General features: G+C 43.9%; 2 protein-coding genes across 2 annotated transcripts in view; both read right to left on the reverse strand.

The window, feature by feature from the left end:
* atrn (attractin) overlaps nucleotides 1-3,297 on the reverse strand; it is a 125,159-nt gene extending 121,862 nt beyond the window's left edge. Inside the window, exon 1 of the mRNA XM_075448796.1 lies at nucleotides 2,828-3,297. Coding sequence (XP_075304911.1) covers nucleotides 2,828-3,066 — 239 coding nt within the window. The 5' untranslated portion in view covers nucleotides 3,067-3,297. The remainder of the gene's footprint in view (nucleotides 1-2,827) is intronic.
* Nucleotides 3,298-4,658: 1,361 nt separating this feature from the next.
* Nucleotides 4,659-26,906, reverse strand: part of eif2ak3 (eukaryotic translation initiation factor 2-alpha kinase 3) — a 30,621-nt gene continuing 8,373 nt past the window's right edge. The window contains exons 2-18 of the mRNA XM_075447683.1: nucleotides 21,960-22,089; nucleotides 15,793-15,987; nucleotides 15,568-15,698; nucleotides 14,475-14,742; nucleotides 14,220-14,382; nucleotides 13,963-14,088; nucleotides 13,574-13,696; nucleotides 13,229-13,458; nucleotides 12,950-13,062; nucleotides 11,622-11,744; nucleotides 11,025-11,174; nucleotides 10,379-10,928; nucleotides 9,848-10,021; nucleotides 9,437-9,610; nucleotides 9,231-9,332; nucleotides 8,648-8,710; nucleotides 4,659-7,462 (exon numbers count right to left, since the gene is read on the reverse strand). Of these exons, the coding sequence (XP_075303798.1) occupies nucleotides 7,274-7,462; nucleotides 8,648-8,710; nucleotides 9,231-9,332; nucleotides 9,437-9,610; nucleotides 9,848-10,021; nucleotides 10,379-10,928; nucleotides 11,025-11,174; nucleotides 11,622-11,744; nucleotides 12,950-13,062; nucleotides 13,229-13,458; nucleotides 13,574-13,696; nucleotides 13,963-14,088; nucleotides 14,220-14,382; nucleotides 14,475-14,742; nucleotides 15,568-15,698; nucleotides 15,793-15,987; nucleotides 21,960-22,089 (3,004 nt within the window). The 3' untranslated portion in view covers nucleotides 4,659-7,273. The remainder of the gene's footprint in view (nucleotides 7,463-8,647; nucleotides 8,711-9,230; nucleotides 9,333-9,436; nucleotides 9,611-9,847; nucleotides 10,022-10,378; nucleotides 10,929-11,024; nucleotides 11,175-11,621; nucleotides 11,745-12,949; nucleotides 13,063-13,228; nucleotides 13,459-13,573; nucleotides 13,697-13,962; nucleotides 14,089-14,219; nucleotides 14,383-14,474; nucleotides 14,743-15,567; nucleotides 15,699-15,792; nucleotides 15,988-21,959; nucleotides 22,090-26,906) is intronic.

Below are 26,906 nucleotides of genomic sequence, written 5' to 3' on the forward strand. Positions count from 1 at the left end.
TAACTTTAAATCAATCCAAAAAGAGTTGATAGAGGACTCAGTGATGAGGACGAGTGGCAGGTCCAGCTCCAATCCTCTCAAACTTAGAACCGATGCTCCTGGATGCAGCTGGTGGCCTCTGAAAACTCAAAGCGGCGGACTGTTATTACCGACACGTGTGAGCCCTGGATTTCTTTTAACCGCATACATCATAAACCATTTCATCCGGAGAGCACTTAACCCCGAGTCTGAAACTTTAGAGGCTCGGCAGCAATTTGAGCGTCCACTTCACCTGTTCAGATGAGCTCAGTAAAGAGCTGAGCTCCAACTTTTCCTTTCCCTGACCACGACCACCTGCTGAGCATGCATAAAACCAAAGGCCTGGCACAGAGCTCAGCTGAGACAGAACACCACAATGCATCACATCTAAAAGTACTAAATGCTCTGGCTTTTCTGAAAGAAAACACAAAACAAAACAAAAAAAAATGGCTTAAAGGAGCCTACAGAGCACATGGCGATGGGCATCTTTTGGCTGCACAGACATCATAATTAAGCTCACTGATTCTTTATCTCATCTTAGCAGGAAGTGCAGATGGGCATTATCCGAGAAAAAAAAATAAATCAGTGGTGATTACATTATTGCCCACTTTGTATAAGTGAGGCTGTCAACGAGTGCTGCAAAAGTCGTTTTTTTTTCCTTTTGACAACAGAATATAAGCCGCAGTGATGCAAAGTGACACTTTAAGAGGATGGCAGATATACACGCTGTACACGCTATCCATCCATATATTGCTGCCACTTGCTGTTGGAAGACTTCTAATTGCATCCTGCGTTGGGCATTACACTATGAAGTGTCACTCTACAATTTAGATTGAGAGACTGCATAAGTATAGGCAGACAAGGGGTGACACATCAAGTGGTTCCTTTCAACCACCTCTCAGCCATTTCCACCTGCTCGGCATTTAAAGGAGCTTCCAGTGAGCGAGCGTGCACATTTCTCAGAAAGCCATGCAGTTCTGAGGCTTTATGCACCAGAAAATCTGGTCCTCATATCACCAGAAAATTAGATGTGCTGCTTCCATATGAAAAGAAGGCCCGTCGCAGCCAGCTGCTGCTACTCTAACCGAATAACTGATCATCAACAAGTGGGAGCTCCCCTATAAGAGCAGAACCTTTGTCAGTTTGCTGGTGTGGAGCATTCAGGTGCGTGTTAACACAGTGCCAAGGAGGAAAGACATCAGCAACGATCTTAGAGAAGCAACTGTTGCTGTCCATGAATCAGGGAGGGGTTATAAGGCCACTTCCAACCCAGCTGGAGTCCATCACTCCAGAGAGAGAAAGATTATTCACAAGTGGAAAACATCCAAGATGTCTTCCCAGGGATGTTCAGTCTTCCCAGGAGTGGACGTCCCAGAGAGTTCGCCCCAAGGTCAAAGTGCTCAATGCTCCGAAAGATATCAAATTTTTTTTTTTTAAAAAAGCTCAGACTCTACAGGCCTCAGTTAGCATGTCAAATGTTAGAGTTCATGACAGTATACAGTTTGAAGAAGACTGAAGACACATAACTGAACAGGTATGACACAGCTACCGTTTTCAAAGGTGCATTTGAACAGATCACAAGACCTCTGGAACAATGTCATTTGGACAGACGAGACTAATAAAGTGAAGATGTTTGGTCATAATGCACAGCAGCAAATTTGGTAAAAAAAAAAAAATCATATGAGCAGAAACACCTCATACCAACTGTTAAGCACGGTAGTAGAAGGGTGATGATCTAGGCTTGTTTTACAGCCTTGGGAGCTGAGCACCTCACACTCATCTAGTCAACCATGAGCTCTTCTGTATATCAAAGTATTCTGGAGTCAAATGTGCAGCCATCTGTTCCGCAAATAAAGCAAGGCTGAGATCGGGTCGAGTCCAGACCTCGGCCAGACTGAGATGCTGTGGTGGGACCTTCAGAAAGGCCGGGAAACCTCAGTGAACTGCAGGAACATTGGAAAGTTGGGCCAAAACTCCTCCCAAACACTGCAGCGTCATACAGAAAATGATTACTTCTAGCTGTCGCTGTTAAAGATGGTTCCACGAGCCATTTATCTATTCGATTGTGAAAGCACTTTTAGAAACTTCTGTTGTTTTCAAGTGTGCTCCGAAATTAAATATGAATCTAAATAAATATGACAGGATGAGCAGAGGTTCTTACATACGCGCCTCTGCATTTTGGTGGATTTTTTTCCTCCGTATCAAACAATTGAGTTTCAACACATGGTAACGACCAGATGATTTCTTTTGTTTTTATTTTTAAATGATGCTCCGATGTGTAAAATATAGAATTGAAAGTGGTTATACTTTTAAACACATGACTGTACTTTGAGCCTGATCCATTCCCAATGATAAAAATCAGGTTATATTCAAAGTTACATTGTCCTGCTGAAATATCCAGCAGCAGCCGCCTCTTAATCAGGAGATTACAGCCTTTAACTTTTGGGTTATCATGTTTATGCAGCTACAAAATTAAAAAAAAAAAAAAAAAAAAACTAGATAAGACAGGACTCTTTAGTTGTATAACCACAGAGGATCATTCCTCCTCATCAAACTCTTGTTGAGAAGTCATCTCCATCAGGACAAGCTTTAAAAATGCTGTTATGGATAAAACATGTGGGTGGTAGAGGTAGTAGTAGTAGTACACAGGTATTTCATTTCTCAGGTGTGCACTGCCCGACAACAGCTGACTATAAATCTAGACTCAGCAACAGTAAACATTTGACCTGAGGCAAAGGAGAAGAAGGCTCTAAACATAGCCAACCTCCCTGATAAAAGCAGCTTTATTCCAGCCGTGTGTTCGGTGTACCTGAATCGCCCTCCGCAGTGCTGGCATTGGTCCCCAACCCAGCCGGGGAAACACACACAGTTGCCCGTGGCGGCGTTGCACTGTCCGTTCATACATGGTTTGTCGCATTCCTTCGCCTCGGTGAAGCCGGGCAGCCCAGAGAGGAGCACGGCAGCCGAGAGCAGGAGCGCACTTGAGAGCATCAGCCAGCTCCGGCCCCGGTCAGAGCCCGAGCAGGCCCACCGCGTCGCCCCGTACATTCTCTCACAAAAGATGGCTGCTTAAAGGCAAGCGCTCCGCCGCTTCGGGGACAACCACCCAGCAAGCTGCCTGTTAGTGTGGTTCCGTTTATCGGCACAAAGGTACCGTTTCCCAGGTAGTAGCGTCCGACGTCTTTGTTGAAGGTGGTCTCCGCTGGTTACTTGGTTTACATCTTTACAGTGGTTCCGTTTCCCAGCGCCGCACCAAGCCGCATATTGACATCCAGAAGTGACGTCATGGCAACGGAAATGCGCAACGGAAGTTGATGAGGCGCGCACGTCTTTGAACCTTTATTTTGAAAATAGAGAGGCTAAAGCCCGCCCCTCAAGGAGCTAACCTGTTAGCCTTCATTTCTTCGTTTAAATTCGTTTGCTTCTTCGTTTCCGACATTGTCTTTTTTCGGGACTTTGTATCCATGTTCTAAGTTAAATCTGGTTTGCGAAAATTTTTGACCGAATAAAATTGACTTTTTTTTATAGTGACTCACACATAAATGGTTCAATTATTTCAAGCAAACAATTAAAAAATAAAACAAATATTATTGTCTAAAAAAAAAAAAAAACTAGGGCGAGTCATATCGATTTAACATTTCTTAACCTATCAGGATCTTTTTTTTTTTAACGTTTTCTTTTACTCTGAGGCACAAATCTCCAGATCAGCAGCACTTACACAAACACCCCCATCTACTGTCAATGCCAATTTATGATTTAGTGAAGAGATATTAGCTGTAAAAAAAAGTTTACAGCAACCAATAGCAACCGCTATATATATATATATAGATAGATATATATGTCTATGACCGGTCCGAAATGTGTGTTACTCAACAGGTGAGTCCCTTCTTTCTGTTCATTGTATTTTACATGTTTGAAGACGTGTACAGATGAGATACGGTCTTTAAAAGCATTTTATGTGCATTTATTCAGCACCTATTTAGAAACCATTTGGATATGATAAATAAATGCACATAAGGAAACTGAAATGCGCTGACTTGTTTTCGTCTTTTTAACTATGTTGATTTGTTAGGCTATTGAAGGAATTGTCGGAAAGGCGGGACGTTTTGAAAAAATAAAACATACCGTCATTCCGACCATAGGAGGAAAAAGGTGTCGGAATGATGAGACGTTTGATAGAAAATGAAGTGTTGCCATTCTGACAATTTGAGGCCCATGTCGGACTGGTGGGATGTCGGAATGTCAGCATGTAACACGTTAGCTTGGCTTACTAATGCTAGTTTTAATGTCAACAATACCTTGTTTTCCTGGAGTTTTTTTTCATAAATTAATGAGGAAATGTTTTGGGTTTTTTTCAGAAAAAAGAGTAACTTAACCTACTAAATAATATCAATAATGATAACTTTAATTACTATTGAAATATAGTACATATTTAAACTGCTTATCAAGCTCTTCATCTTTTTAGTTTGGAACTCAAGCTAGCTGCAATTACTGACGTTCATTTTGCTTTTCAATTTAACCCTAAATTTTGAAGTTGTTTTTTTTTTTAAGTTCTTCCCTGCACAGTTCACAGTTTCTTTTGATATTCTGGTCCCTGCGGTCTGGAATACCATCAGAGATGAAAAACACAACAGTACAAATTGTATAGAACAGTTTATTAAATTTAGACTTGTAAGAAGTCATCATTGTCAGAAGCACTCCATCTCATGAAGCGCATTCATTATAACACCAACCCAAAAAAGGATTGATCAGGGCATCGAAACATAAATAAAGCAAATAAACATATTTACAATTCAACATGGACAGAGAAATGGGAGTTGTGCACAAGGACACGCGATACGTGTTTAGCCAGAGGTGTCACACTGAGAAAGAGTCTTTTCAATCAAAATATCCTCTGGGAAAGCTACCTGGGGGTCAAAAGGTGGAAGGAGGATAAACACATTTAACAAAGCATGTTAAACCTACAGAGGAATCACATTTTATCTTGGTTTGACTGAAAAGAAGAAAGTCGGTAGAACCACCAATGAAACACTTATCAATAATGCTGTAGTCAGTAGACAAATGATTTACTACTGCGGGTGACTTGAAGTTGGAAAAGTTTCATTCTTCATCTGCCAACATTCCCTGAGGAATTGATTTCTGAGGAATGAAGGGCAAAGAAGTTTCCAATTCTCCAGGCTCATTTGTTGAGGACTTCATCAGAACCAAACATTAAACATTAATTCTACAAAAAAGGTATAACATTGTCAAGACTTAAGTAAAAGTACCGTAATAAAGTCCTTAACAAAGCTAATTCAGTCTCGATCTGTGGCATGAGCTTTCACATCCCCCACAAACTGCGAGGACACATCATACCAAACCCTCCAGTATCCACTTTTTTATTGTAGTGGGAGTAAGCTCTGTTTAAATATGTGAGGGGAGAATTGACCATTTCACAACAAAGGTGACTCATCTTCAGTAGGCTGAGAGGGCGGATGAACGAACGTCAGTTTGACTTCCTGCATCAGACACAGTCAAGACTACAGTAATCCAAAAACCCTTCAGAATAATAATAAAAAAAAAGTTTTTTCTTTAAAAAAAGAGAAGATCTTTAGAAAAGTACAATCATAGAAAGCACAATTACAATTAACAGTTTGTGTGTAGTTACCAACAGGTCATGTGACTCTCCCAGCACTTCAAATGCACATGAAACGATGCTTATGTGGATCACATAACCATCATCAGGTCCAGGTCCCCTGCAGACAGTGTGTAGGGGGTAAAAGCAGTATCGACTATTCAACTAAATGCTATTTTCTTGCACCGTGGGAGAGCTGCAGACCTCAGGATTTGCGTTTTTGCGCGTTTCACCGGGAACTCCAGGAGGATGGGGTTGCATCATAACAGCAAAATTCCAAAATGTGAGGTGAGTTATCGGTTACAGAAAAGTACACTTGACTGACTTTCAAATGGCACTCTGGTTCCTGCAGGCTTTCCTCTGGTGTTCAAAGCGGGGCAAAGCCCTCCACTTGGCTCCCCACATGTGAAAACGAACACTGAGAATAATTTCAAAGAGGTGACCACCATCATCAGTCTCTGGAGGTCACACAGTAACATTCAGCTATCCATTAATGGCAGAGATCGTCTCCCGTTTGTTCCCACTCTCACAGTATAATCACATTATCTTACAGTTGCCTCGTGAAAATGCCTTTTACAAGCAACCGCGCCTTACAATATGTACAACATTGATCGATCGTCTAAATTGACAAAGAAAGGGGTATAAACAAGGTTCTGCCTACAGTTCTGTACAGAGGGAAGATGAGGTGTTAGAAAAAGATTGAGCACCTCAGAGTCATTCTGAAAAATGTACAGACAGAAAAACTGCGTCCATGTACTGGATTCAATATAGGCTCACATTCACCCCTTCACTTTCTTATCATGCAAAAAGACTTGAACCAAAGGCTCGGCATACAGTCACGGGGGGCAACGGGCCCCTTTCTAAAGGCAAGTCACTTCTGATGGACTAGACTCAAAACTCCCTTCTATGCAATACATCACCATCTCTCATTAAAACAAAGGAAAAAAAAAAAAAAGATGGTCTCTTTTTTTTTTGGTCTCCCAAATCAGGCATATTGGGTGTCAGAACACCAGTTAGTGCTTATACGAGTGACTACATCACTGGTAGAAACGGCTAATGAAGCATCAAAGGCCCCTTCGGAGTGTCCTCTCGGTTTTGATACCTGAGGTGTCGCGTGGGTGAGTGAACACTGGCTCAATGTTGGGAGCGAGCAGCATGTTGTGAACAGACTGGGATCAGATCAGATTTCTAATTGCTCTTCAAGTGTCTGTCTACAGTCTGAATGCTATAGATGAGAAAGTTTGCCATGTTGGAGTGAAGAGAGTGGCAGCTGTTAAAGATAATCACAGATAAACATTGCTATAAATCACTGACCGAGAATACACAGAAGTGGAGTAAACTATCTGGTACTCACAGTTATTTAAAATATCCACTAAGAATCCTATGCCAGTACCACTGAGCCAAGCCTGGTTGCAAAATTATGGAACGCCTTCCACTTTAAAAACATCCTTTCCCCTTTAAGTGGGATGAAAATGGGAACTTGGGTGGCATCGTGATGTGTGAACAATTACCAAGACAAGAGTCCTGCACAGTTTTTTTTTCTTGGTTTCGGAAGGGATGACTGAGGGGTGGCTGAGGTGTTTCTCTTGGGCGGCTGACCAGCAGGGGGACGACAGGGAGGGAGATAGCGGCGAAAGATTTTCAGGTAGCCGATGTCTGGCGCGAAGGCCGGCCCATGGAAGAAGCGCTGTAGGTGCGGGAGCGCTGCCTCACGGCCAGCCGGCAGGGCAGCTCCAGCTCCAGCTCCTGGAACAGGGGCATCCCTGTGATGTCAGCAGCCTCGGGACGCTCGCTGGGGCTCAGCGACAGCATGCTGCGGACCATGTTCAGCTGGAGGAGGGGAGGGGAACCGGTGAGAACGGGGAACCCTTCACAAATCTGTCCATGCAGTCAGCTTTTTATTTGAACCGCATGCACCACAAACATCGTCATTCAAACAATGAAACCAGAGTTCCAAAAATGTTGGGACACCGTGTAAAATGTAAACAATGCAATGAGGTGCAAATCTTCAAAACCAATATTTCATTTAGAATGGATCATAGAGAACATTTTAATATCGCATGAAAAAAAAACTCAAAAGCGTTGAGATGGGGGCAATAAACGGCTGAAAGTAAGTGGTGCTAAGAAGAAACAGACAGAGGAATACATTGTTACTAATGCGCTTCTAGAAATCACTGCCTGTGAACACAGTTCGCTGCGCCCTCCACAAATGCAGGTTGAAGCTCCATCATGCAATTCGTGGGTGAGTGTGCATGATTGTTTGTATTATTCGTTTCTGTGATCCTGTGATGGACTGCCAACCTGTCCAGGGTGTATCCAGCCTCTTGCTCAATGGCAGCTGGGGAAGGCAGCTGGGATAGCTACCTCCCCCAGAGCTTTCAACAACTGAAAACATTTGGCGCATCATGAAACGCCCGCTACAAAAAAGACCCAGGACTGTTGAGCCACTAGAATCTTATATCAGACGAGAATGGAACAACATTCCTCTCCTAAAGGTCCGGCAGCTGGTCCCGGACGTTCCCAGACTGTCGTTAGAGGAAGGGGGGAATGCTACACAGAGGTAAACATGGCGCTGTCTTGCTGCCATCAAAGCCGAGATGAGCTGATATTTTTCATGAATTGGTCAATTTGTTTTCTACGTTCTGCTGTGAAGTGAATATCGGTTGATAAGATTTGCAAATCATTGCATTCACATCTTATAAAAACAACTTGTAAAGTGCTACAGTAAGGTAAGAGGTTGAGGGTATTTCAAGTGTCAGAATCACAGATTGCACTGTAGGATTATGTTCATCTTATTACTAAGTAAACAGCATTATGGAACAAAGCACACTATAATTTAGGTTAGATTTGATAAATGCTTGTTATAGTACAAAAGCATATTCAAGTTATTTTTTTGATGACAAGTCATTTAAACATTTACTGTGCGTCTCACTTTGTATCTTATCAGCTGTTCTTCTTTTTGTTCACATGCTGTTTGCATTTGAAGCCACTAGATGGCAGCAGATGACCACTTACCTCCTGTACATTGTTTATGGAGAAAACCTCTGGGAAGCGCAGTGCTCTCACCTCTGTGAGCGTCTGGAAAGATAGATGTAAACACCTGTGAGTGGAACTGCCCCAATGACTGATCAGGCCCTTTGTTACTAAGACAAAGGCTTCTTGCTCGATGGCTACAGTGAAAGCAGCTGTATCAGTAGGCCGCATGAGAGCACTTTCTGCTTGCTCAACGCAGAATAGAATCATTAGGAGAATAAAAGGACTGACAGATTAATTGCCTTAACAGCTGCACCAACTGTAAATGTGAATATGATATGAATCTTACCATTCATATCATTTCACTTTAGACAATCTTTTTCAATTCGGCTCGAATAACTATGTATGGTAACAATGTTGAAGGTGAACAGTTTAACGGGCCAACTGGTACTCATAAACTGGAATTATTAAAACAGGAATATATAGTCAAATACTCAAGAAAAAACACATTTACCTATTTAAAAAAAGGCTAGGTATTGTTATTTATTGCTGTTTTACGATATTTTCAGACAGAAAACAATGAAGTAAAATGAAGGAATATGGAGCCATGTGTTTGGTGACTCACCCTCACTCTCTCCATCTGGGTCCTGAAAGGATACAGCAGCTCAAACAGGATCAAACCCAGAGAGTAGATGTCCACTTTATGAGAGTACGAGTTTCCAGAGAGCTGCGAAAGAAAAGTGGAACATGATGGAAGCGGTCTCAACTTTTTCCCAACACGAGCGCACTTTTGTCGCTTAAAGTGAAATGTCTCGGGCGACGCTTCCCCACCTGCTCCGGGCTCATGTACAGCTTGGTGCCGACCTGGCCCGTGTGCCGGGTAAGAAGCGGGGCGGGCGTCAGAGCGCTTGGCTCATCCTCATCTTCCTCCTGGTCCATAGCCGTCACCAGACCGAAATCGCCCACTTTCACCACATCGTCCATGGTGAAGAAGATGTTGGAAGGCTGGAGGGACCATAGGTGACAGGTTACATCACACGTGCCATTTAAGCTGGTTGGATCATCCATCTTTCTACATTTTGTCCAACCAGATTCATTCAAAACAGCGAACTAAAGCAGCGATCAAAATAATCTGAAGTGTTTTTCTTCTGCTTTATGTTTACTCTCTCAGCGTGAGATGCGTTCAGACATTTAACCTACACCCATGACATCCAGCTGAGCCTTTCGTTTGTGTGCGTTTACCTTGAGGTCCCTGTGCATGAGCCCCTTGCTGTGCAGGAAGTCGACAGCCTCTGCGATCTGCAGGAAGATGTCCAGACACTGGTTGTGCTCCCTCTGCTCCGGCAGGCAGCGCTGAGCCATCCAGTCTTTCAGGTTCTCCTTCCGACAGAGCTGCATCTGGATGTACAGGTACACCTGGAGGCAGGGGGAGAGGTTTCAGTGCATGACATACCTCACACCGCAGACGTGAAATATTGGATTTTTTTATAAAGAAAAAGATATATTCATGAGACTTTGAAAACACTTTCAAAGATCAGTTCAAGTGTGTTGTTTTTGAAAACTTGCAGTGCAGTATTGTTGGATTTCATAAATCTTTAATATAAGCTTGAAACTGTTTCTGAGAGGTAGTAATGTTTTAAAAGCAGTGTTGTGCTGCATCTTTGCAAGACAATACGAGTTAAACTTATGAAGTTGAAGTTAACATTCACCCTTAATACATTTAAATGTTAACGAGAGAAGCGATGCTACAAAAAGTGTAGATCAGGAAATAACCTTTGGGGAAGGCTGGACCCGCTGGGCTGGAGGAGATGTGGGCAGAGCCAGGGTGAGCGAGGTTGGCCGAGGAGGAGTGGAAGAGGAGTTTGGGACAGATTCTTGTCGTCTGGTGTGTGAGGAAGACGAACTGTTCTTCTCTGTCAGCGTGCCCGGACCGGCAGCGCTGGAAGCCGAGTCTGTGTCTGCGTCAGCGTCTCGATCGCAACCGGAGTCCTCGAACACGATGTCGAAGGAAGAGGACGTGCAGTCGCTGGGGCCACGTGGAGGGCAGAGCTCGAAAGAGTGGGGGTTGTCCGAGGCGTCGGGGTCGGCCTGGCTGTCTCTCTCAGACATCAGGCTGTCGTGGCCCAGCAGCGGCTGGAAGGACAGTTCGCCGTCATCGACACCGAAGCTCACGATGCTGTTGGAGAGGAGGACCCGTGCATCCACAGACGCCTCCAGAGCGTCCCCCTCGGGCCCAGAGGCAGGGGACAGGGAGCTGGACACGGGGACTTTGACTGACAGCGCCTCCATGTGGTCAAGGAAGCTCATTGGCCAGTCAGTGGTACTAAAAGAGATGAAGGAGACGCCTTTAAATGAGTTTCCACTCTAACAGAACTCAGAGGGACTGCTGAGCTACAGAAGATAGCAACACCCTGCTCACCTGGCGTCTTTCAGCCACCTCTGGTCCATTTCCTCCTGCCAGCCCTCAGGGGGGCTCTCCTGCCAGGCATTGAAGTAGCGGATAATCCCCGGGTGCTCCAGCTTTGCCAGGGCCTTCACCTCTCGCATTACCTTCTCTCGGGCCAGCTCCCTGAGAGATAAGAGGTTTAAATTCAAATTAGAGGGAAATCTTATAGTCTAAACAAATCAAATAAATTCCAAATCAACTCTTTTTGTTTTTTGTGGCGCATTTTCTACGAAAATATACAAAAGACAGCAATGACATAAGATAAAGCTAGCTTTAAACAGCAAGGCTTTCATGAGCACCTCAATAAAGACACAGGGTGTGGAAATATTCAAAAGAATATGCATCACTCGACAGTGCTGAAGCGTAAAAGAATGCAAAATTGCTTCAGCGGAGCGATAAATTCCCAAGCTTGTAATATTTGTTTCAGAATGTGAGTTTTGGCTCTTCTTGGTTTAACAAGTAGGCCACTGCTTATATAATTCAGTTTAGGAGCTTTAAAGGAAATGGAGATGATGGAAGAGCTAATAGCCTCGAGCAAGGAAGAGCGCCGTGGCCAGCGTGAGGCACTACCTGTTGGGCAGACGGATCCTTTTGATGGCGTAGTTGCAGTCATCCACTTTATTGCGGGCTTCAAACACAACACCAAACCCCCCCCGGCCAAGGCACTGCACTGGCTCAAAGTCTGTCAGGTACCTAAAGGGAGAGACACTTTGGTTACCGCTGTGCACAGAAGAACAAAGAAAGAAGTAAAAACTACTTTATCACCTGGCACTTTTAAAGAGCACAAGCACAGAATTCACTGTGCTCCGGGGAGCTTATCAAGTGGTAAAAAGGTGATTACCAGAAAAGGAATTATAACCAACAAATTCTTTGCCAAGGCTCCTTGGACGCCAATTTGCCAGGTTAAAAATATGGGGCTGAACAATATTTACCGTTCACACTGATAAAGAGAAACATTTCAACTGAGGTATTCATTTATTCTGGGACCACGTGGTACTGAAATCATATTCCGCAGCAGGAGTTTGACATGTTGGAAGGTTGCAGTCTAAATAATCAGGAAGAGCTCAAAAGTCCATGTTAGAGAGAGAAACCGCCACACTCCGCTCCGCCCTGTCAAAGCATCCCTGCTCCGTTTCCGTAGTGGTTGAAGGTTGTCTCTATTAGGAAGCGTGAGGGCACGTGGGATTCAGGCTTCGCTTCCTGATCTCCGTCTCACTCCTAACAGCCCGGACTCTCGCTTGCCTCAGCTGCTGCAACAGCTGCGGGTTTTATTTCGGGAAAGTTCGTCGGCAAAAGTAATTGGAATGGACTGCTGCTGCAGCTTTCAAAGAAGGGGACGGGTGGGGTGCTGATCTTTTTAATCCGGATCAAAAAAAAAGAGAGAATGTGTTAAATCGCACTGTTGCTTGGAGTTGAGGTGAGTGGAGAAGCATTATTCTCCTCCATCGATCAGACTGCAAAGTCTGTGCATTTAAATAATGGGTGCTGATCATATTTTGGAGGTCCAAAGGAAAAAAAAACATCGTCCTGGCAGTGATGTAAGGTGACACTCCGACCGTGTGGCAGGTGCTACTGGGTGGGGCCGTCTCCACAAGGAGTGAACCCAGGTCATTTTCGTTTGATGACAAACAGCTGAGTTGCCCAATCACGCATTGCTACGACTCCTATCTCCCATCTCTGTCTTGTCCTATCGAGGCAGGCTGGAAGATCACTGGTCACCATGGTAACAGTGCTCCATCTGTAGCTACACCTTGAACAAGTGAGACTTGCTTCTGACTTTTAAGTGTTAGGGTGGTAATTCCTGAAGCAGTGGGAGTGTTGCGAAAAGTTACAAAAGAGTCATTACAGAAACAACCTGCTAGGGGAATATGCCGCTTTACGGCGTGTTAGCGAATTACCTGGACACATATTCACTGGAACGGATCTCCATGGCAACTGGCTCTTTGGATTCCACAACTTCAAGGTCAAACTTGCTGTCTGTCTGGCACTGTGTCTCCGACTCTTTGCGTTGCTTTGAGGAACAGACAGAGGACAGTAACGACACGTTAAAATCAGCTGGTACTGAGAATTTCATAAGGGAAAAAAAAGCTTTGGATTAAATTGTGACATTATCTGATAAGCAAGTCACTTTCAGGAAGTTACTCTTGCCCGTTGCTAAAGGCTGTTTCAGGTCTTACCCGCACATAGGCCGCAGGAGCAGGAGGGTGGAAGAACTTGCGGACGATGTAGGTGGTGGCGGCGATGCAGAAGATGATGGTCCCAAGAATCTCCTTCCACCAGGGCAGCAGCAGCACGGGGTCCTTTCTCCTGCGACTGTCAGCGCTCGCCTCGTTTGCCTTTATCAGGCTGACGGCACTCTCGCGTTTCTCCCGGTAACGCTTGCTGAAGGGGAAGTAGTAGCCGTTGTCTACAGCGAGAAGAGGCAGATATCAGTCAGTGGAGTTTAAATTCATTATGTCCTGGTTTCACTTTGTTTTGAAAACTGCATTAGCTGGTGCAGAATTGCGTGATTAGGTTCTTACCATATGGATACTGAAGGATGGACAAGGCTCCATTGCTGTATTCATCGTGGGAGTACTTGTCATTACTCAGACACTTATCAAATTCATCAGAGCCAACCAGAGCTGGAGTTCGAGAGGGGGAATCTGCAAGGACAAATGAAGAAGTTCCACAGAAATCATCTTCGGTAGTAGTACACTGTTCAGGAATAAAGGGCAAAGCTTCGGTTCATATGGATACAGAGCATCCAAATGACATCAAAGACTTCTTTCAACACTTTCGTTTACCTCTGGGTTTTAAACTACAATGATTGAGACTGTCTTTGCTCACTTTTCCCTTTATATAGTAACACAAACGTAGTTCCCTTGGTGATTAGACACAGCAGCTAATGAATATACATGTAAAGACTTACGTATAAGTGGCTTCCATTTGATGGTGGGTAAGGGAATAATATCCTTCTCCGATCCGATGGCTTTGGAGGGGAACTTTTCAGAGATCCTTACTGACGACTGCAGGTACAGCTGCCCTTGGAACATCCCTGATAAAACAAAGGCAAAAGAGTCATCAGTGCGCTACATTCACATGGACCTCATACACAGATTTATCAGGACAGGACGGTGCTCAGAAATAATGCAGCGTGTTTAAAAAAGTGCGTTTGTAGGAATTTACCGAGATAGACACTGGACTCTGCAGCCCCCCGGTCCTTCTCAGCATCTTCTTCTACCTCCTCATCAGTTTCCGACTGGCTGCTGTAGGCGGTGTCGTCAAACAGGCTGATCGGTGTGACTTTCCCGCCACCCACCAGCCAAGCAGAGGCGATGGGCGTGCAGAACTGCACAACAAGACATGACAAACAATAAGTTGAAATATTGTTGATCTTCACAGTGAGACGCACCAAACTCCTGCTGTTGTAAAGCGTCTCACCTGATGTTCCCAGACCAGCCGTCCGTTGGGCTCCGTGCTGAAGGCCATGACCTTCCAATCAGGAACAGACACTTTGATGAGGAGGTCCAGATGTTGGTTTTGGTTCTGCTTGCTCTCCGTCTGCTCTCTGTCCTTTGGTTCATCGGTGATGACTCGCTCACTCTCCTTCCAGGTGTCACCGTTCACTACATCTCCCTCCAAGAAGTTCATTCCAGGCTGCATCTCCGGAACAAGTTTCAGCTCAAAGTTCCCAACGCTGAAGTTCCACCTTGAGTCATGAAGGGTAGAACACAGTTTGAGAAAAACACAAATACTGACAGCGAGAACCGACTGCTCACTTCCGTCACCTCCCAAAGTCATGACATGCCCTGAATGAGAACAGAGACTAGTCCACCACCTCACTCACACACACAACCAGACTGCATTTTTTTTGCACAGTCACACAACGAACTGCATTTTTTGCACATTCTCTCGCTCACACCTCACTCCCACACATGCACAAATCTGCGGTTTTGCACACACGGTGTACATATCTCGGACTTTAACTTGTGCACATACATATATTTACTTTATTTTGTACTCTATTTTATTCTATATGTATATATCTTTAATCTTATTTTGTATTTTAATCTTGCTTATATATTTTATATATTTTATTTGATATTCTACTATTCTAATTTAGGAATATTTAATTTTACTTTAACTTTCTATTAATGTTACTTTGCTACCTAGTTTATATTTTATAGTTTATAGTTTGTATTTTGTGGACGGCGGTCAAAGGTCATTTCACTGCATGTTGTACCGTGTATAACTATGCATGTGACAAACAAAACTTTGAATTGAATTGAATTGACATGTGGCATTGCTATGAGATAATCAGTGTCAGTCACTTCATCTGTCAGGGGTTGTGTTTTGGCTCAGCAGTGAATGTAAACGTCTACTGGCTGAATAGTAACTGACTTTATTTTTGAATGCAGCTGACAGGAAGTCAGTAGAGTGTCAGTGGACCTCTCTGACACACAAGACACAGTAGCTGCTCCATGACTCAGGTTGACAGTGGCACTGACAGATTGGCTGACTGACTAAAACTCACTTCTCCATTCCCGAGCGAGGCCTGATGGCTCGCACGGTCTTCTGAGTCCTCTGCAGCAGCAGCACATCTTCACCTTCCACCTCGTCATCCCCCCAGCGGCTGCAGCCCCCCGCAGAGCAGATGTAACGAATCTGAGGTGAGCAGATAACAAGGAGGGTCATTCTGTGGTCTTTACACTCATCTATGAACAAACTATCACGTTGGACTTCAAGCGGTTTCACGGACCTTGCCACTGTAGGCCCCCAGGCCATAAGTAGTGAGGGATTTCCCCCCGACCAGGACTGTGTCCTCTCCGATGCGGTAGGACGACTCCAGCAGGGATTCAACACTGAAAGGCACTGCCTCCATACTCTCCCTGTCCCGGTTCCACTGGAACAAGGCACCATCCAGTGAGGGTATGACCATCTTATTGCCAAAGACCTGCAGGACACAAAAAGAAAAAAAAAGAAAAAACATGAAATCAGGTTAGTTTTGTTGTCGTCTTACAGACCCTTTAACTCAAAACTAGAGAAACGAGTTGATGTAAATAAGGTGAAAAGGCAAATAAATTAGGCTAAACAGGGAAGATCTGATTTATAAAAACAGAAATAATACATTTATTTATTTAGTTTGTAGTTCATTTATTTATCTATTTATTTCCAAGCCCACACTACAGCACTTTCCCAAACAGACTGGCCGACACTCAACCGCCCCCACGGCAGCCGCTTTAGCCCCCGCACACTTGGACTCAGGCCACAGACTTGGAACCATTACACAACCAAGAGCTTAGGTAATTGACTTGGATCTTTGTAAAAGTGTGCAATCCTGGATAATGTGAGTGTATGAGGTGAGGTGGGTGGGTGGGGGGGGAGCAGCAAGGATGAGATCATTGCAAAAACCTGACCCTAATCCTGATTTAACCTCCAAAGCTTTAGCTTGTCAGAGGGTCAGTAAGGTTCTGCAAACACTGCTGACATCGCACACAGAAGGTGATCGGAAACTTAAAAATCACGTCCTCTGGAGATCCACGTTGTGACTCGCGTCTTTCGACCGTTTAGTGATGCAACAGTAGCTTTTGGGTCAGTCGGGGTATGCTGGCTTTTGGTCAGTTGTTGCTGGTTCAAAGCTGTAACCTGTCGATTGGTCTGGAAATCCTATCAGACTGAAGTCAGGGAAGCAGCTTTGTGATGCAGTGATGTCATCCTTTTGAGAAGGAAGGGGAGCTTTGGAGAGTGAATTTAGAAAAGCGAAAAAGAAGAAGGGGGCTACCAATCTGACCATAACATCACACCACGCTGGTGTGGCTGTGAGGCTGCTTTACAGAGCTTTACAGCAGAAGGGGGAAATTCTCAGAGCTGTGGATGAGTCATGCTGCTCCTGACGCTTTAATCCATCTCTCTGATCTGGTTCAGTGCTCTGACACCAGTTAGCCTCCTCTGCCACACGGTCTGACGTGAGAGATTCTCCAACAAAAACCACACATCAGCAAGTAGCGAAGCTACGGGAAATGAGGCACACGTGTCAGTTAAAGTTAGTGTCGTTCTTTAACGGTAATAGGAGAAATTTTCAAACCCTTTAACCTGAAATATATAAAAAAAAAAAAAAAAACATCCTAACAATCACTCTGACAAGGAGACAATAACCAGTATCATGGGTGCCTGGAGCAGTCAGCTTCAGCTTTTTTTTTCAAAATCATGAACTCTGCAATGATTAAATAACTATTTGCACCACGAGCATATTTAAACTCAGACTTCGGAGTTTGCTCAGGGTATCTTACCTTCTACCTTACTGTAAAAAAAAAAATAAAAAAATCCCCCAGAGATGTCTTGTGAATAATTTATGTGACATTTATTTCTCTGTAACCAGGTTTGACCAGGCCTTTAAATATCATAAGATCGGAGCTCAAAATGGTTTTGGTCTGTCCACACGTTAAGGTTTTTCAGCACGTTGGATCACTTTGACGGCTCTCAAATCCTGAGACAGTCCGTCCACAGAAGGGTGATAAGTGACTAAAACAGCCCAGGAAACCTTCAGCTTGTAAAAAGTGAAGTATATCACTACTTCATCTGAAATCCCATTTTGCATATTGAAAATGTTGCAGCAATGTCCCAAATTGAAATTTTGAATCCATTCCCCCAATTATTTAGACTGCCCCGTCAGTTTTTAAACGGCACGAAAAACAAAGCCAGAAGTCTCACAAGAGAAGGTTCGACTAAACACTTTGGCAACAGGAAAAGAAACGGTCTGAGAAAAAGATACGGTATGCCCCCCCGCCCCCCCGCCGATGGAAGCCAACGAAAAGGCATCCTTTGATGTTGATGAATTGTATTCGATCAGCCCACCCACAATCTGTTTGTCGGCATGTCTTTGTCCGTCTGTTCGGATAAAACTGCCTCAATCTCTAAAAGGGTTTAGTGATCTTTTATGCTTTTGTCACATCCTTAAAAAATATATATATTATCAAAACAAGGGCTTAGATATTTGCATTTTTTAAGTAAATGTTCAATTTATTCAAAGGACTTCAAAAAGAAATTGACTTGTCAGCATAAACGCCTCCTTTCGCTGTGGCTTCATGAGCTTATTAATCTTTAAAGAGCTCCAACTCAGAATCATTCAAGTCTTACCCTCTTCTTTTTTCTGAATGTGTGGGATGCGTGTGTTTGTTCACTCCGAGACACCAGTCATTCATTCATCTTTAGATAATCATCTGATGGCTGCAGAAACCTTCAGTGTGCAGAGTTTCAGTCCAAAGTGACAGACTTGGTTCACCACATTGTAGATTTAATACAACGCACTCTATGAGCTTAATTAATACATGTCATTATTATTGTTTCATCAATGTATTCATTTTTAATACAACCAATTTAATATGGAGGCATTCATCCAAATGAGCATGATGATTATTTAATGTTACGAATCATGTCATCACACTCCACCCGTGGGAAAAAGGAGGGACGGGGGTAGCTTCAGAGTGGGGGGTTGTCAGACAGTTAGCGTGGCGTACGAGTGTCGGTGTGTTGCTGCTGATCCTCCAGCGGCCTTGTCAAACAGCGTCACCTGTCATCCAATGCTAATGTGCCACTGTTAGCACATGAGGCTAACCTAGTGCTCCTCTGCAGAGGAGGAGGACAGCGTGAGAGCGGTACCGTAAAGGCAGGAAAAGCAATAAAAACAAAATCAAAGGACCTGGAGGAAAGATCGACTTTCTGAGGAAAAAATACTACCTAACTGGCCATTTCCATTTCCCTGACTGAGCCAGAACAGTTACTGCCTGTCCCAATAAGCACAGAGAGGTAATCGAGCATTTGTCACTGAGTAACAATCCATCAAATCCATCACACCGCATGCCAGCAGAGGCACACAAGTGTGTGCATCCTGGAGTGAGCATGGGTCTAATGTCTATTATGTGATGACATCATCTCTGGTCTAAAGCATTACCTCACCTCCCTAATCACCCCCCCTCCACCACCACCACAACCATCATCCCTTTAGCTCCGCCCATACAATATGAGTCACTGACACCCCCCTCACACACACACACACACAGATACCCTTCAACCCCCTCTAACACCCAGGAGCAACTCCTTGTTTTTTGACCCGATGGCTTTTTTTTCTGCAGACAATGCTGTTTGTGACTCTCTTGTAACCCATTTATCTAACAAAAAAAAAAAAGAAGACGACATATTCCGGAGGATGCAGCAGGTGACTGGCTGCTTCCGCTCCGGCATGTTGAGGCCAGCCAATAGCATGACAGCAGAACCCCCTTTGACTCTGATCACCGAGCAGACTGGTGTCTCAGGGACCCGGCGAGCACCAATAAAACCGTTGCTACGCGCTCAGTAGGAAGAGGAGGGCGGAGGCGGTGAGAGCCAGCGGGGAAATCTCCCCCACCACACACAGAGCATCCCAGGTTACAGAGGCCAGAGAGGGCAAAGCGGGATTTAAGTTTATAATCGAGTACATGAGCATCAACAACACCTGCAAAAGACATACATACACACACGCATACATGCGACGTCACAGCGAGTCAACGGGTTCGGAGCCGGCGGGCGTCTCGGCTCGTTCCACTGTCAGCCAACAGGCGAAAACACCCAAACAAACACACACAGTCAGCATCCGTCACATCGTGAGCACGCAAGAGGATGCTACATGTGTAAATGTCTGTGACTCTGAGCACTTCCTGTAAAGTCTCAGCATCACAGTGCTGCTGTCTTCTTCTGTTTTTCCTTCTCTTGTTTGACCTTTCCTGCTGTGCGTGTGTACGTTTTCACTGAATCAACAAAATTATGTCATGCAACAAAATAAACTAAGACAAGATTTGAATGTGTAAGCAATAACCTTTTTAATCAAAAGGAGAAAAAAAAAGAAAATTAAACCATAACATAACTGTATAGAAAGAGGGTTCTATACAAGGCTAAAAGTGTGTCCTGATTCATTCTGAGATGGAATGAGGTAACACAGTCCTTAACAGAGATTTTTCAGGTGTATTCTTAAGGCTTAGTCTTCTTAGTGTTTGTGTTTTCTTAAACCTCTGTGATATACCCTAAACGACGGCAGACAGATGCCAATAACCAGCACAGCAATGAGATTTCCTCATCCCTTCCTGTTGAAGAAGTAGCTATTGAATGTAATTCGGTTTTGGCAAATCTGCGAGGAAACAAGTGGCAGCGAGAGAGGATTTAATCCTTCTGCCTTAGGGGGTGCACCTGCTTTTCCAAAAAAAAAAAAAAAAAAAAAGCATAGGCATGCTAATGTCTGTATAAAAATGGTATAAGAGAGATCGCAGCACCCATTTATGTTGCATCTGTTTATGTAAAAGGAATCTGCAACGACTGATCAGATTCTGGTGTTGGTGGAATATTTTAACCATTTCCCCCAGTGGATTAGTTTCAGTTTCAAGGGGGAAGAGGACACATGAAATGAAGGGAATGGGATAAAACTAAGACATTAGATTGGACCGATGTCTTAGTTATTCAGTGCGATGGGGGGAAATTTTCTTTCTGACAACAGCAATGGAATTCTGGCAGACTGTTTCTGATTTGCAGTTAAAATTTGGAGGGATAATACACTCGCTCAAGGAGATTTTTCCCTTTTTTGATGACGACTTTTTGAGCAACTCAGTGAATCCTGTATGAGCCGGTAAAGTTTAATACGACACGATCGTAATCGCTCAACTATTTTCAGTCTGAGCCGGCAAACAATATCAGATGTGATATCTCACATGTTCCCAGAGTTTATGGTCATTTGTGGATTTCCACCACAGTTCAACTCAAAGTTAGTTTCCCGGTTAGGGAAGCTACTTCTTCATCTGAAGAAGACTACAGGGCCACACAACACAGACCCGTTTTATTCACTTCAAATCTATGGAAAAATGTCCAGTTCACATTTCTTTTATGTGGCTTTTCGAAAGATCGATAAGATCGTTTTTTTTACCTAAATCAGCTATACAGCGGCTGATTTTCAGATACGATCCAAGCAAAAACAACCGTTGCCTGTCAAATGTGTTTATATTCCATAGAATAAGTCTACATCAGCCTGTTATATTGTGCGCGTGTTTGAGCCGGAGCGTTCCTCAGATCCAAACATGTCTTCTCACCAGCACTGGCAGACCAACATTAAACCAAACCCAGCAGCTACCCAGACCCTTGTTAGCATCGGGGGGCCTCTTTCCCTGAGGCAAAACTCTCACACAGAGCGAGTCCACATCAAAGCAAACCACGAGCATGTCTCCAGCATGGATTTTAGAGAGCGGGCTCTCTGCTCTCGCTCCGGGCTGCGCTCCGCTCTCTGCGCGTCGGTGTGGGCGGTTTAAGCTTCTGTGTACATGTGCAGGCCCAGTGTTTCACTGTGCTTGTATGTGTAAACCACTACAGTCAACAAAGAGGCTAATCCTCCAGGCGAAACAGCTACTCTCAGATTTATGCGGGTGGGGGGGTGGGGAGAGTGTGTCTGGTGTATGTTGCATCTGAATGTGTGTGTACACGGAACGGCTGACTCTTCAAAGTGCTGCGAGTTCAAATATTGGTCTTACAGTCGGCAGGAAGAAAGTCGTGACAGATTGTTTGTATTCAGCGGACGACACAGGAGACGCTGCCCCCTTAACCTTCAAATGACATGTTTTTAAATCGAGTAGTTGTTAATATTCTTAACAGTGTTGTTTTTTTTACCTGTTTAAGGGACTGTAGCTGGTGTATGTTTCTACAACATCATTTAGAGCAGTAATCTACCATTTTTTACTAGTAAAATATTTATACAAAGACCGGCACTAACACTCTGTTACAGCAGAGAGAAATTAAGTAGAATCTTTTAGACATGTTCAAAATAACTCCGAACTTCCTTTTTTCGGATGATATGATGATGGAATATGGATGAATGGATACAAACAAAAGAAATGAAAACACATCTTGATCTACCTCAGGTTTGCTGAGGCTGGAGGACACCAAGCACCCTGAGCCAACATCTAGGTCCCACTGCTTCCTGCCCTGGTTGTGAGGATCCAGGGCTGAGATCCGCCCATCCAGGGTACTGATGATCACAAGAGACCTATGAACAGAGCACAGACACTTCAACATATACTCCCAAAATGAGGTACCGTGATTGCAGCTTAACAGAACAAGTAACACTCTTAGAAGCCCTATCCTGCATTTTCCAAGGCACTATATCTCTGTAGGCTTTTTTTTAGGGCTGGGCAACGATTCAAATTTTTAATCTAATTAATCACATGATTTCCCCGATTAATCACGATTAATCACATTTGTACGCAAAATCCAAAAATGCAATTCAAAAATAGTGAATAGCTTTTAGCATTTAGTTTTATTTTAAATGTGCTGCCATATGAATGAAAGTGCCATAACATTTGTTGTGCAAACACACTTTTAACATCAGCATCTTTATGTAGTTTTTATGTAGAAGCCTCGCTCCACTGTCTGTTTCCTTGAATGACTTGCTGCTATCAGTTGTGTGTTTTGCCTTTAAGTGATATTTTAGACTGGAACTACTACGCTGAGAAGACAATTCAACTTGGCAGTGTTTACAGATGACTTTGGTTCTGTCGACTCCGCCGTCTGGAAGAACTTTAAAATGAAAATGGCCGAGTAAAAGTTCCGTACCCTTCTCCATGTTTGGTGGATCCGCCGATTACTTTCTTTTCTGGTTTTGCAGCAATCAGCAACAGACTTTTACAAAATAAAAGCCTGTGAGCAACAGACTTTTACAATAATAAAATAAATAATAAAACCTGCGCTAATGCACAGCTCACAGTTTAAAGAGAATACATCTGACATCTAAAGATTGAAGTTGATTCTCTGAAATGACCTCAAACAAGCGGGAGCACACAGGTCAACGATACAGCTGTGTGACATTGTACCTTAGAACAGAGTTTAGTGACGACAACATTCTTTCTCCTTTAGCACATAAACGCAGAGTGGCGTGACGTTTAAGCCTTATAGGGCTCGTGCTGAGAATTACGTCTGTTTAGAGGGAGAAACCCGACAAACAGGAATACATTCCTGCAACCTGAAATAGCTGGTATAGAATAGACGGTTACACAAGCATGCGATACAGAGAAGGATGCGTTGCATTACAAAACACAGTCAGATGGATGATCAGACTGAGCTCGAGCAGGCAACTATCTGACACGCAGGCATTACCACAACAAAGGTCCCAACATGGAGGTTGTGAATTCTTGAGATACGCTGAAGCTGTACGGCGTCGCTATCGCCGGTTGCTTTGATGGTTTTAGTCACCATGTCGTTATGGAGGGCAGCCTACAGTTCTACCACTTTGTGAAAGGATTTCTCTGTCCCTCAGATGCACACATGTTGGCAGAAGGCACGAAGCCAACCTCTGAACCCGATTTGATAATGCAGAAAGGTTTATTCTCCACATTTTCACTTGATACTCAATGTCCTGGCTTTATTCTTGAAATGAGAAATTAAAAAAACAAAAACAAATAGTGACCCCAATACTCTTCTGTACATTAAGTTTTTTATTTTCACCAACTTGTTCTAGAATGCGCTGCTGAGGGTGGCAGCATGTTGGAGTAGCTCTGTACCTCACATTGAGATTTTTCTTTTTTTCTAAATTTCATTCCTGTTATTTCTTGGAAGAAATTGCATTTTTTGGACAACTGTTCCTTCCTGCCTTGGATGCTGTGCAGCTGGATTAATTTTTCCCAATACTTTTGTATATTTTACTCTTTTGTCATGATGCATCACCATAGCAACAAGGTGGTTTACAACAGGGAGCAGCTGAATAACATTGGAAAAGCAGAAATAATTCGTCAACTGAAGCCAGAAATCCCACTGGAATTGAAAAGGAGGCGTCGTGGATGCAGAGCAGGAGCAAAGAGGAGAGAAAGAAAGAAGAAGTTCAAACCATCTCTGCCATCCTGCATCATGGGCAATGTAAGATCGTTAGCTAACAAGTTGGATGAACTTTTAGCCTTGATAAGGACTCAGCAAGAATATCGGGAATGTAGCATTATGTGTTTTACTGAGACATGGCTACAGGATCATATACCCGACTCCAGCGTCTCTCTGCCGGGCTTCCTGACTGTACGAGCAGATCGAGATTTAAATAGTAGCAGGAAAAGGAAAGGGGGTGGATTGGCAGTGCTTGTCAACAACAGATGGTGTCACCCAGGACATGTTACTGTGAAGAGTCGTATCTGCAGTCCTGACATTGAACTATTGGCAGTAAGTTTTCGTCCATATTATTTGCCAAGAAAGTTCACCAGTGTTGTTTTGGTGGCTGTTTACATTGCACCCTCAGCTGTTGCCGACACTGCATGTGATGTCATCAGTTCCGTTGTTGCTAAGATACAGACTCAACACCCCAATTCTTTTGTGGCAATATCTGGTGATTTTAATCATGCCTCACTCTCTGCTACACTGCCAACTTTTCAACAGTTTGTCAGCTGCTCTACCAGAGAAAACAAGACATTGGATTTGTTTTACACAAATGTCAAGGATTCATACATTTCCAAATCAAGACCTCCCCTGGGAAAATCAGATCACAACCTTGTTTTTCTCTGTTCAGCATATAAACCCCTTGTCCAGAGACTACCTGTCATAAAAAGGACTGTTAGAAAGTGGTCAGAGGAAGCTGAAGAAGCCTTACAGGGTTGTTTTGATGCAACTGATTGGATTTCTCTTTGTAAGCCACATGGAGAGGACATTAATGCCATGACTGAGTGTGTGACTGACTATATAAACTTCTGTGTGGACAACACCATCCCCACCAGAACAGTGAGATGCTTCCCTAATAACAAACCCTGGATCACCAGTGAGCTAAAGGAACTATTGAACAAGAAAAAAAGAGCCTTTAGGGAGCGAGACAGGGAGTTACTGAGGAGTATACAGAAGCAGCTCAAAGTCAAGATCAGAGAGAGCAAGGAGGTGTATAGAAAGAAGCTTGAGAGTAAACTGCAGAGGAACAATATCAGAGATGTGTGGTCAGGAATGAAGAAGATCACAGGCCTCAAGCAGAGGGAGGATCGGATGGATGGAAGTCTGGACAGAGCAAATGAGCTGAACACATTCTTCAACAGGTTCAGTTCAGGAACAAGCTCACCATCCTCCCCTCCTGTTCCCAGCCAAAGAGACATCCCACCCTCCTCTGACCCACAGCTTTCCTGTAACATCTCCACCTCCACCTCAGTCATGGATTCTTCTGCTTCCACTAGTTTGTCATCAACCCAATCAGGAGATGCTGCTGTCCCCTTTGCCTCCCCCTCCCACTTTTCTGTTTCTAGAAGTCAGGTGAAGAGGCAGTTGGAAAGACTGAACCGGAACAAGGCTGCAGGTCCAGATGGTGTCAGCCCCCGAGTCCTGAAGGCCTGTGCAGAGCAGCTCTGTGGGATTCTGCAACACATTTTCAACCTTAGCTTGACCCAAGAGAAGGTACCACTGTTGTGGAAGACATCCTGTCTGGTTCCGGTACCAAAGAAAACTCACCCTTCAGACATCAATGACTACAGACCTGTTTCCCTGACATCCCACATCATGAAGGTCCTGGAGAGACTCCTGTTGACCCACCTGTGTAAGCAAACCAGCACATATCAGGACCCCCTCCAGTTTGCTTATCGCCATGGAGTTGGAGTTGAAGACGCTATCATACACCTGCTTCAACAAACCCACTGTCATCTGGATAAAGCAGGCAGCACTGTGAGGATCATGTTCTTTGATTTCTCCAGTGCATTTAACACAATCCAGCCTGATCTGCTTAGTCTGAAACTCCAGAAGACTCAGGTGGAGGCCTCAACAATCACCTGGATTAATGACTACCTGACAAACAGACCACAGTTTGTCAGACTGAAGAATTGTGTGTCTAACCAGGTGATCAGCAGCACAGGAGCACCACAGGGGACTGTACTCTCACCATTCCTTTTCACTCTGTACACTTCAGACTTTCAGTACAAGTCAGACTCCTGTCATCTACAGAAATATTCAGATGACTCTGCAGTTGTCGGGTGTATCAGAGATGGACAAGAAGCTGAGTACAGAGAGCTGGTGGACCGCTTTGTGGCATGGTGTGGGAACAATCATCTCATCTTGAATGTTAACAAAACAAAGGAGATGATTGTAGATTTCAGGAGAAACAAGGTCAGATCAAACCCTGTTTCCATCATGGGAGAAGAAGTGGAGGTGGTTGAGGAATATAAATACCTTGGTGTTCATGTGGACAACAGACTGGACTGGAGACACAACAGTGAAGCAATCTACAAGAAAGGACAGAGCAGACTGTACTTCTTGAGGAAGCTAAGGTCCTTCAAGGTTTGCAACAAGATGTTGCAGATCTTCTACAAGTCTGTTGTTGAGAGCGTCATTTCCTCTTGCGTCATCTGTTGGGGCAGCAGCATCAGAACCAGGGACCTAAAAAGACTCAACAACCTGATAAAGAAGGCTGGTTCTGTTCTGGGGACGACTGTGGAACCTCTGGAGACAATAATGCAAAGAAGGATTTTGCATAAAATCAAGAGAATTATGGACAACCCTGAACATCCTCTCCATGAGACTGTTATCAGAAAACAGAGTCTCTTCAGTCAAAGGCTTCTTCAGTTTGGATGCAAAACGGACCGCTACAGGAAATCTTTCCTGCCCACAGCCATCAGCATCTATAATAACTCTTTGATTTAATTGAGCTACATCAACATTTAATTTCCCTCTGGGATAAATAAAGTATTTTGAATTGAATTGAATTGAATTGAACTTTAACTGCACATTGAGAAAATAAGAACATCCTTCAGGAACTCCCTTCGTTCCACTTTCACTGATCACTGGGAGTTTTCAAACTGTACTGAAACCTCACACCTTGAGTGTGTTCGGTGCGTTCAAGGGCGTCTGGGAAAAGTTATTTTC

Source organism: Odontesthes bonariensis, chromosome 17, assembly GCF_027942865.1.
Source record: "Odontesthes bonariensis isolate fOdoBon6 chromosome 17, fOdoBon6.hap1, whole genome shotgun sequence".
Taxonomy (NCBI): Eukaryota; Metazoa; Chordata; class Actinopteri; order Atheriniformes; family Atherinopsidae; genus Odontesthes; species Odontesthes bonariensis.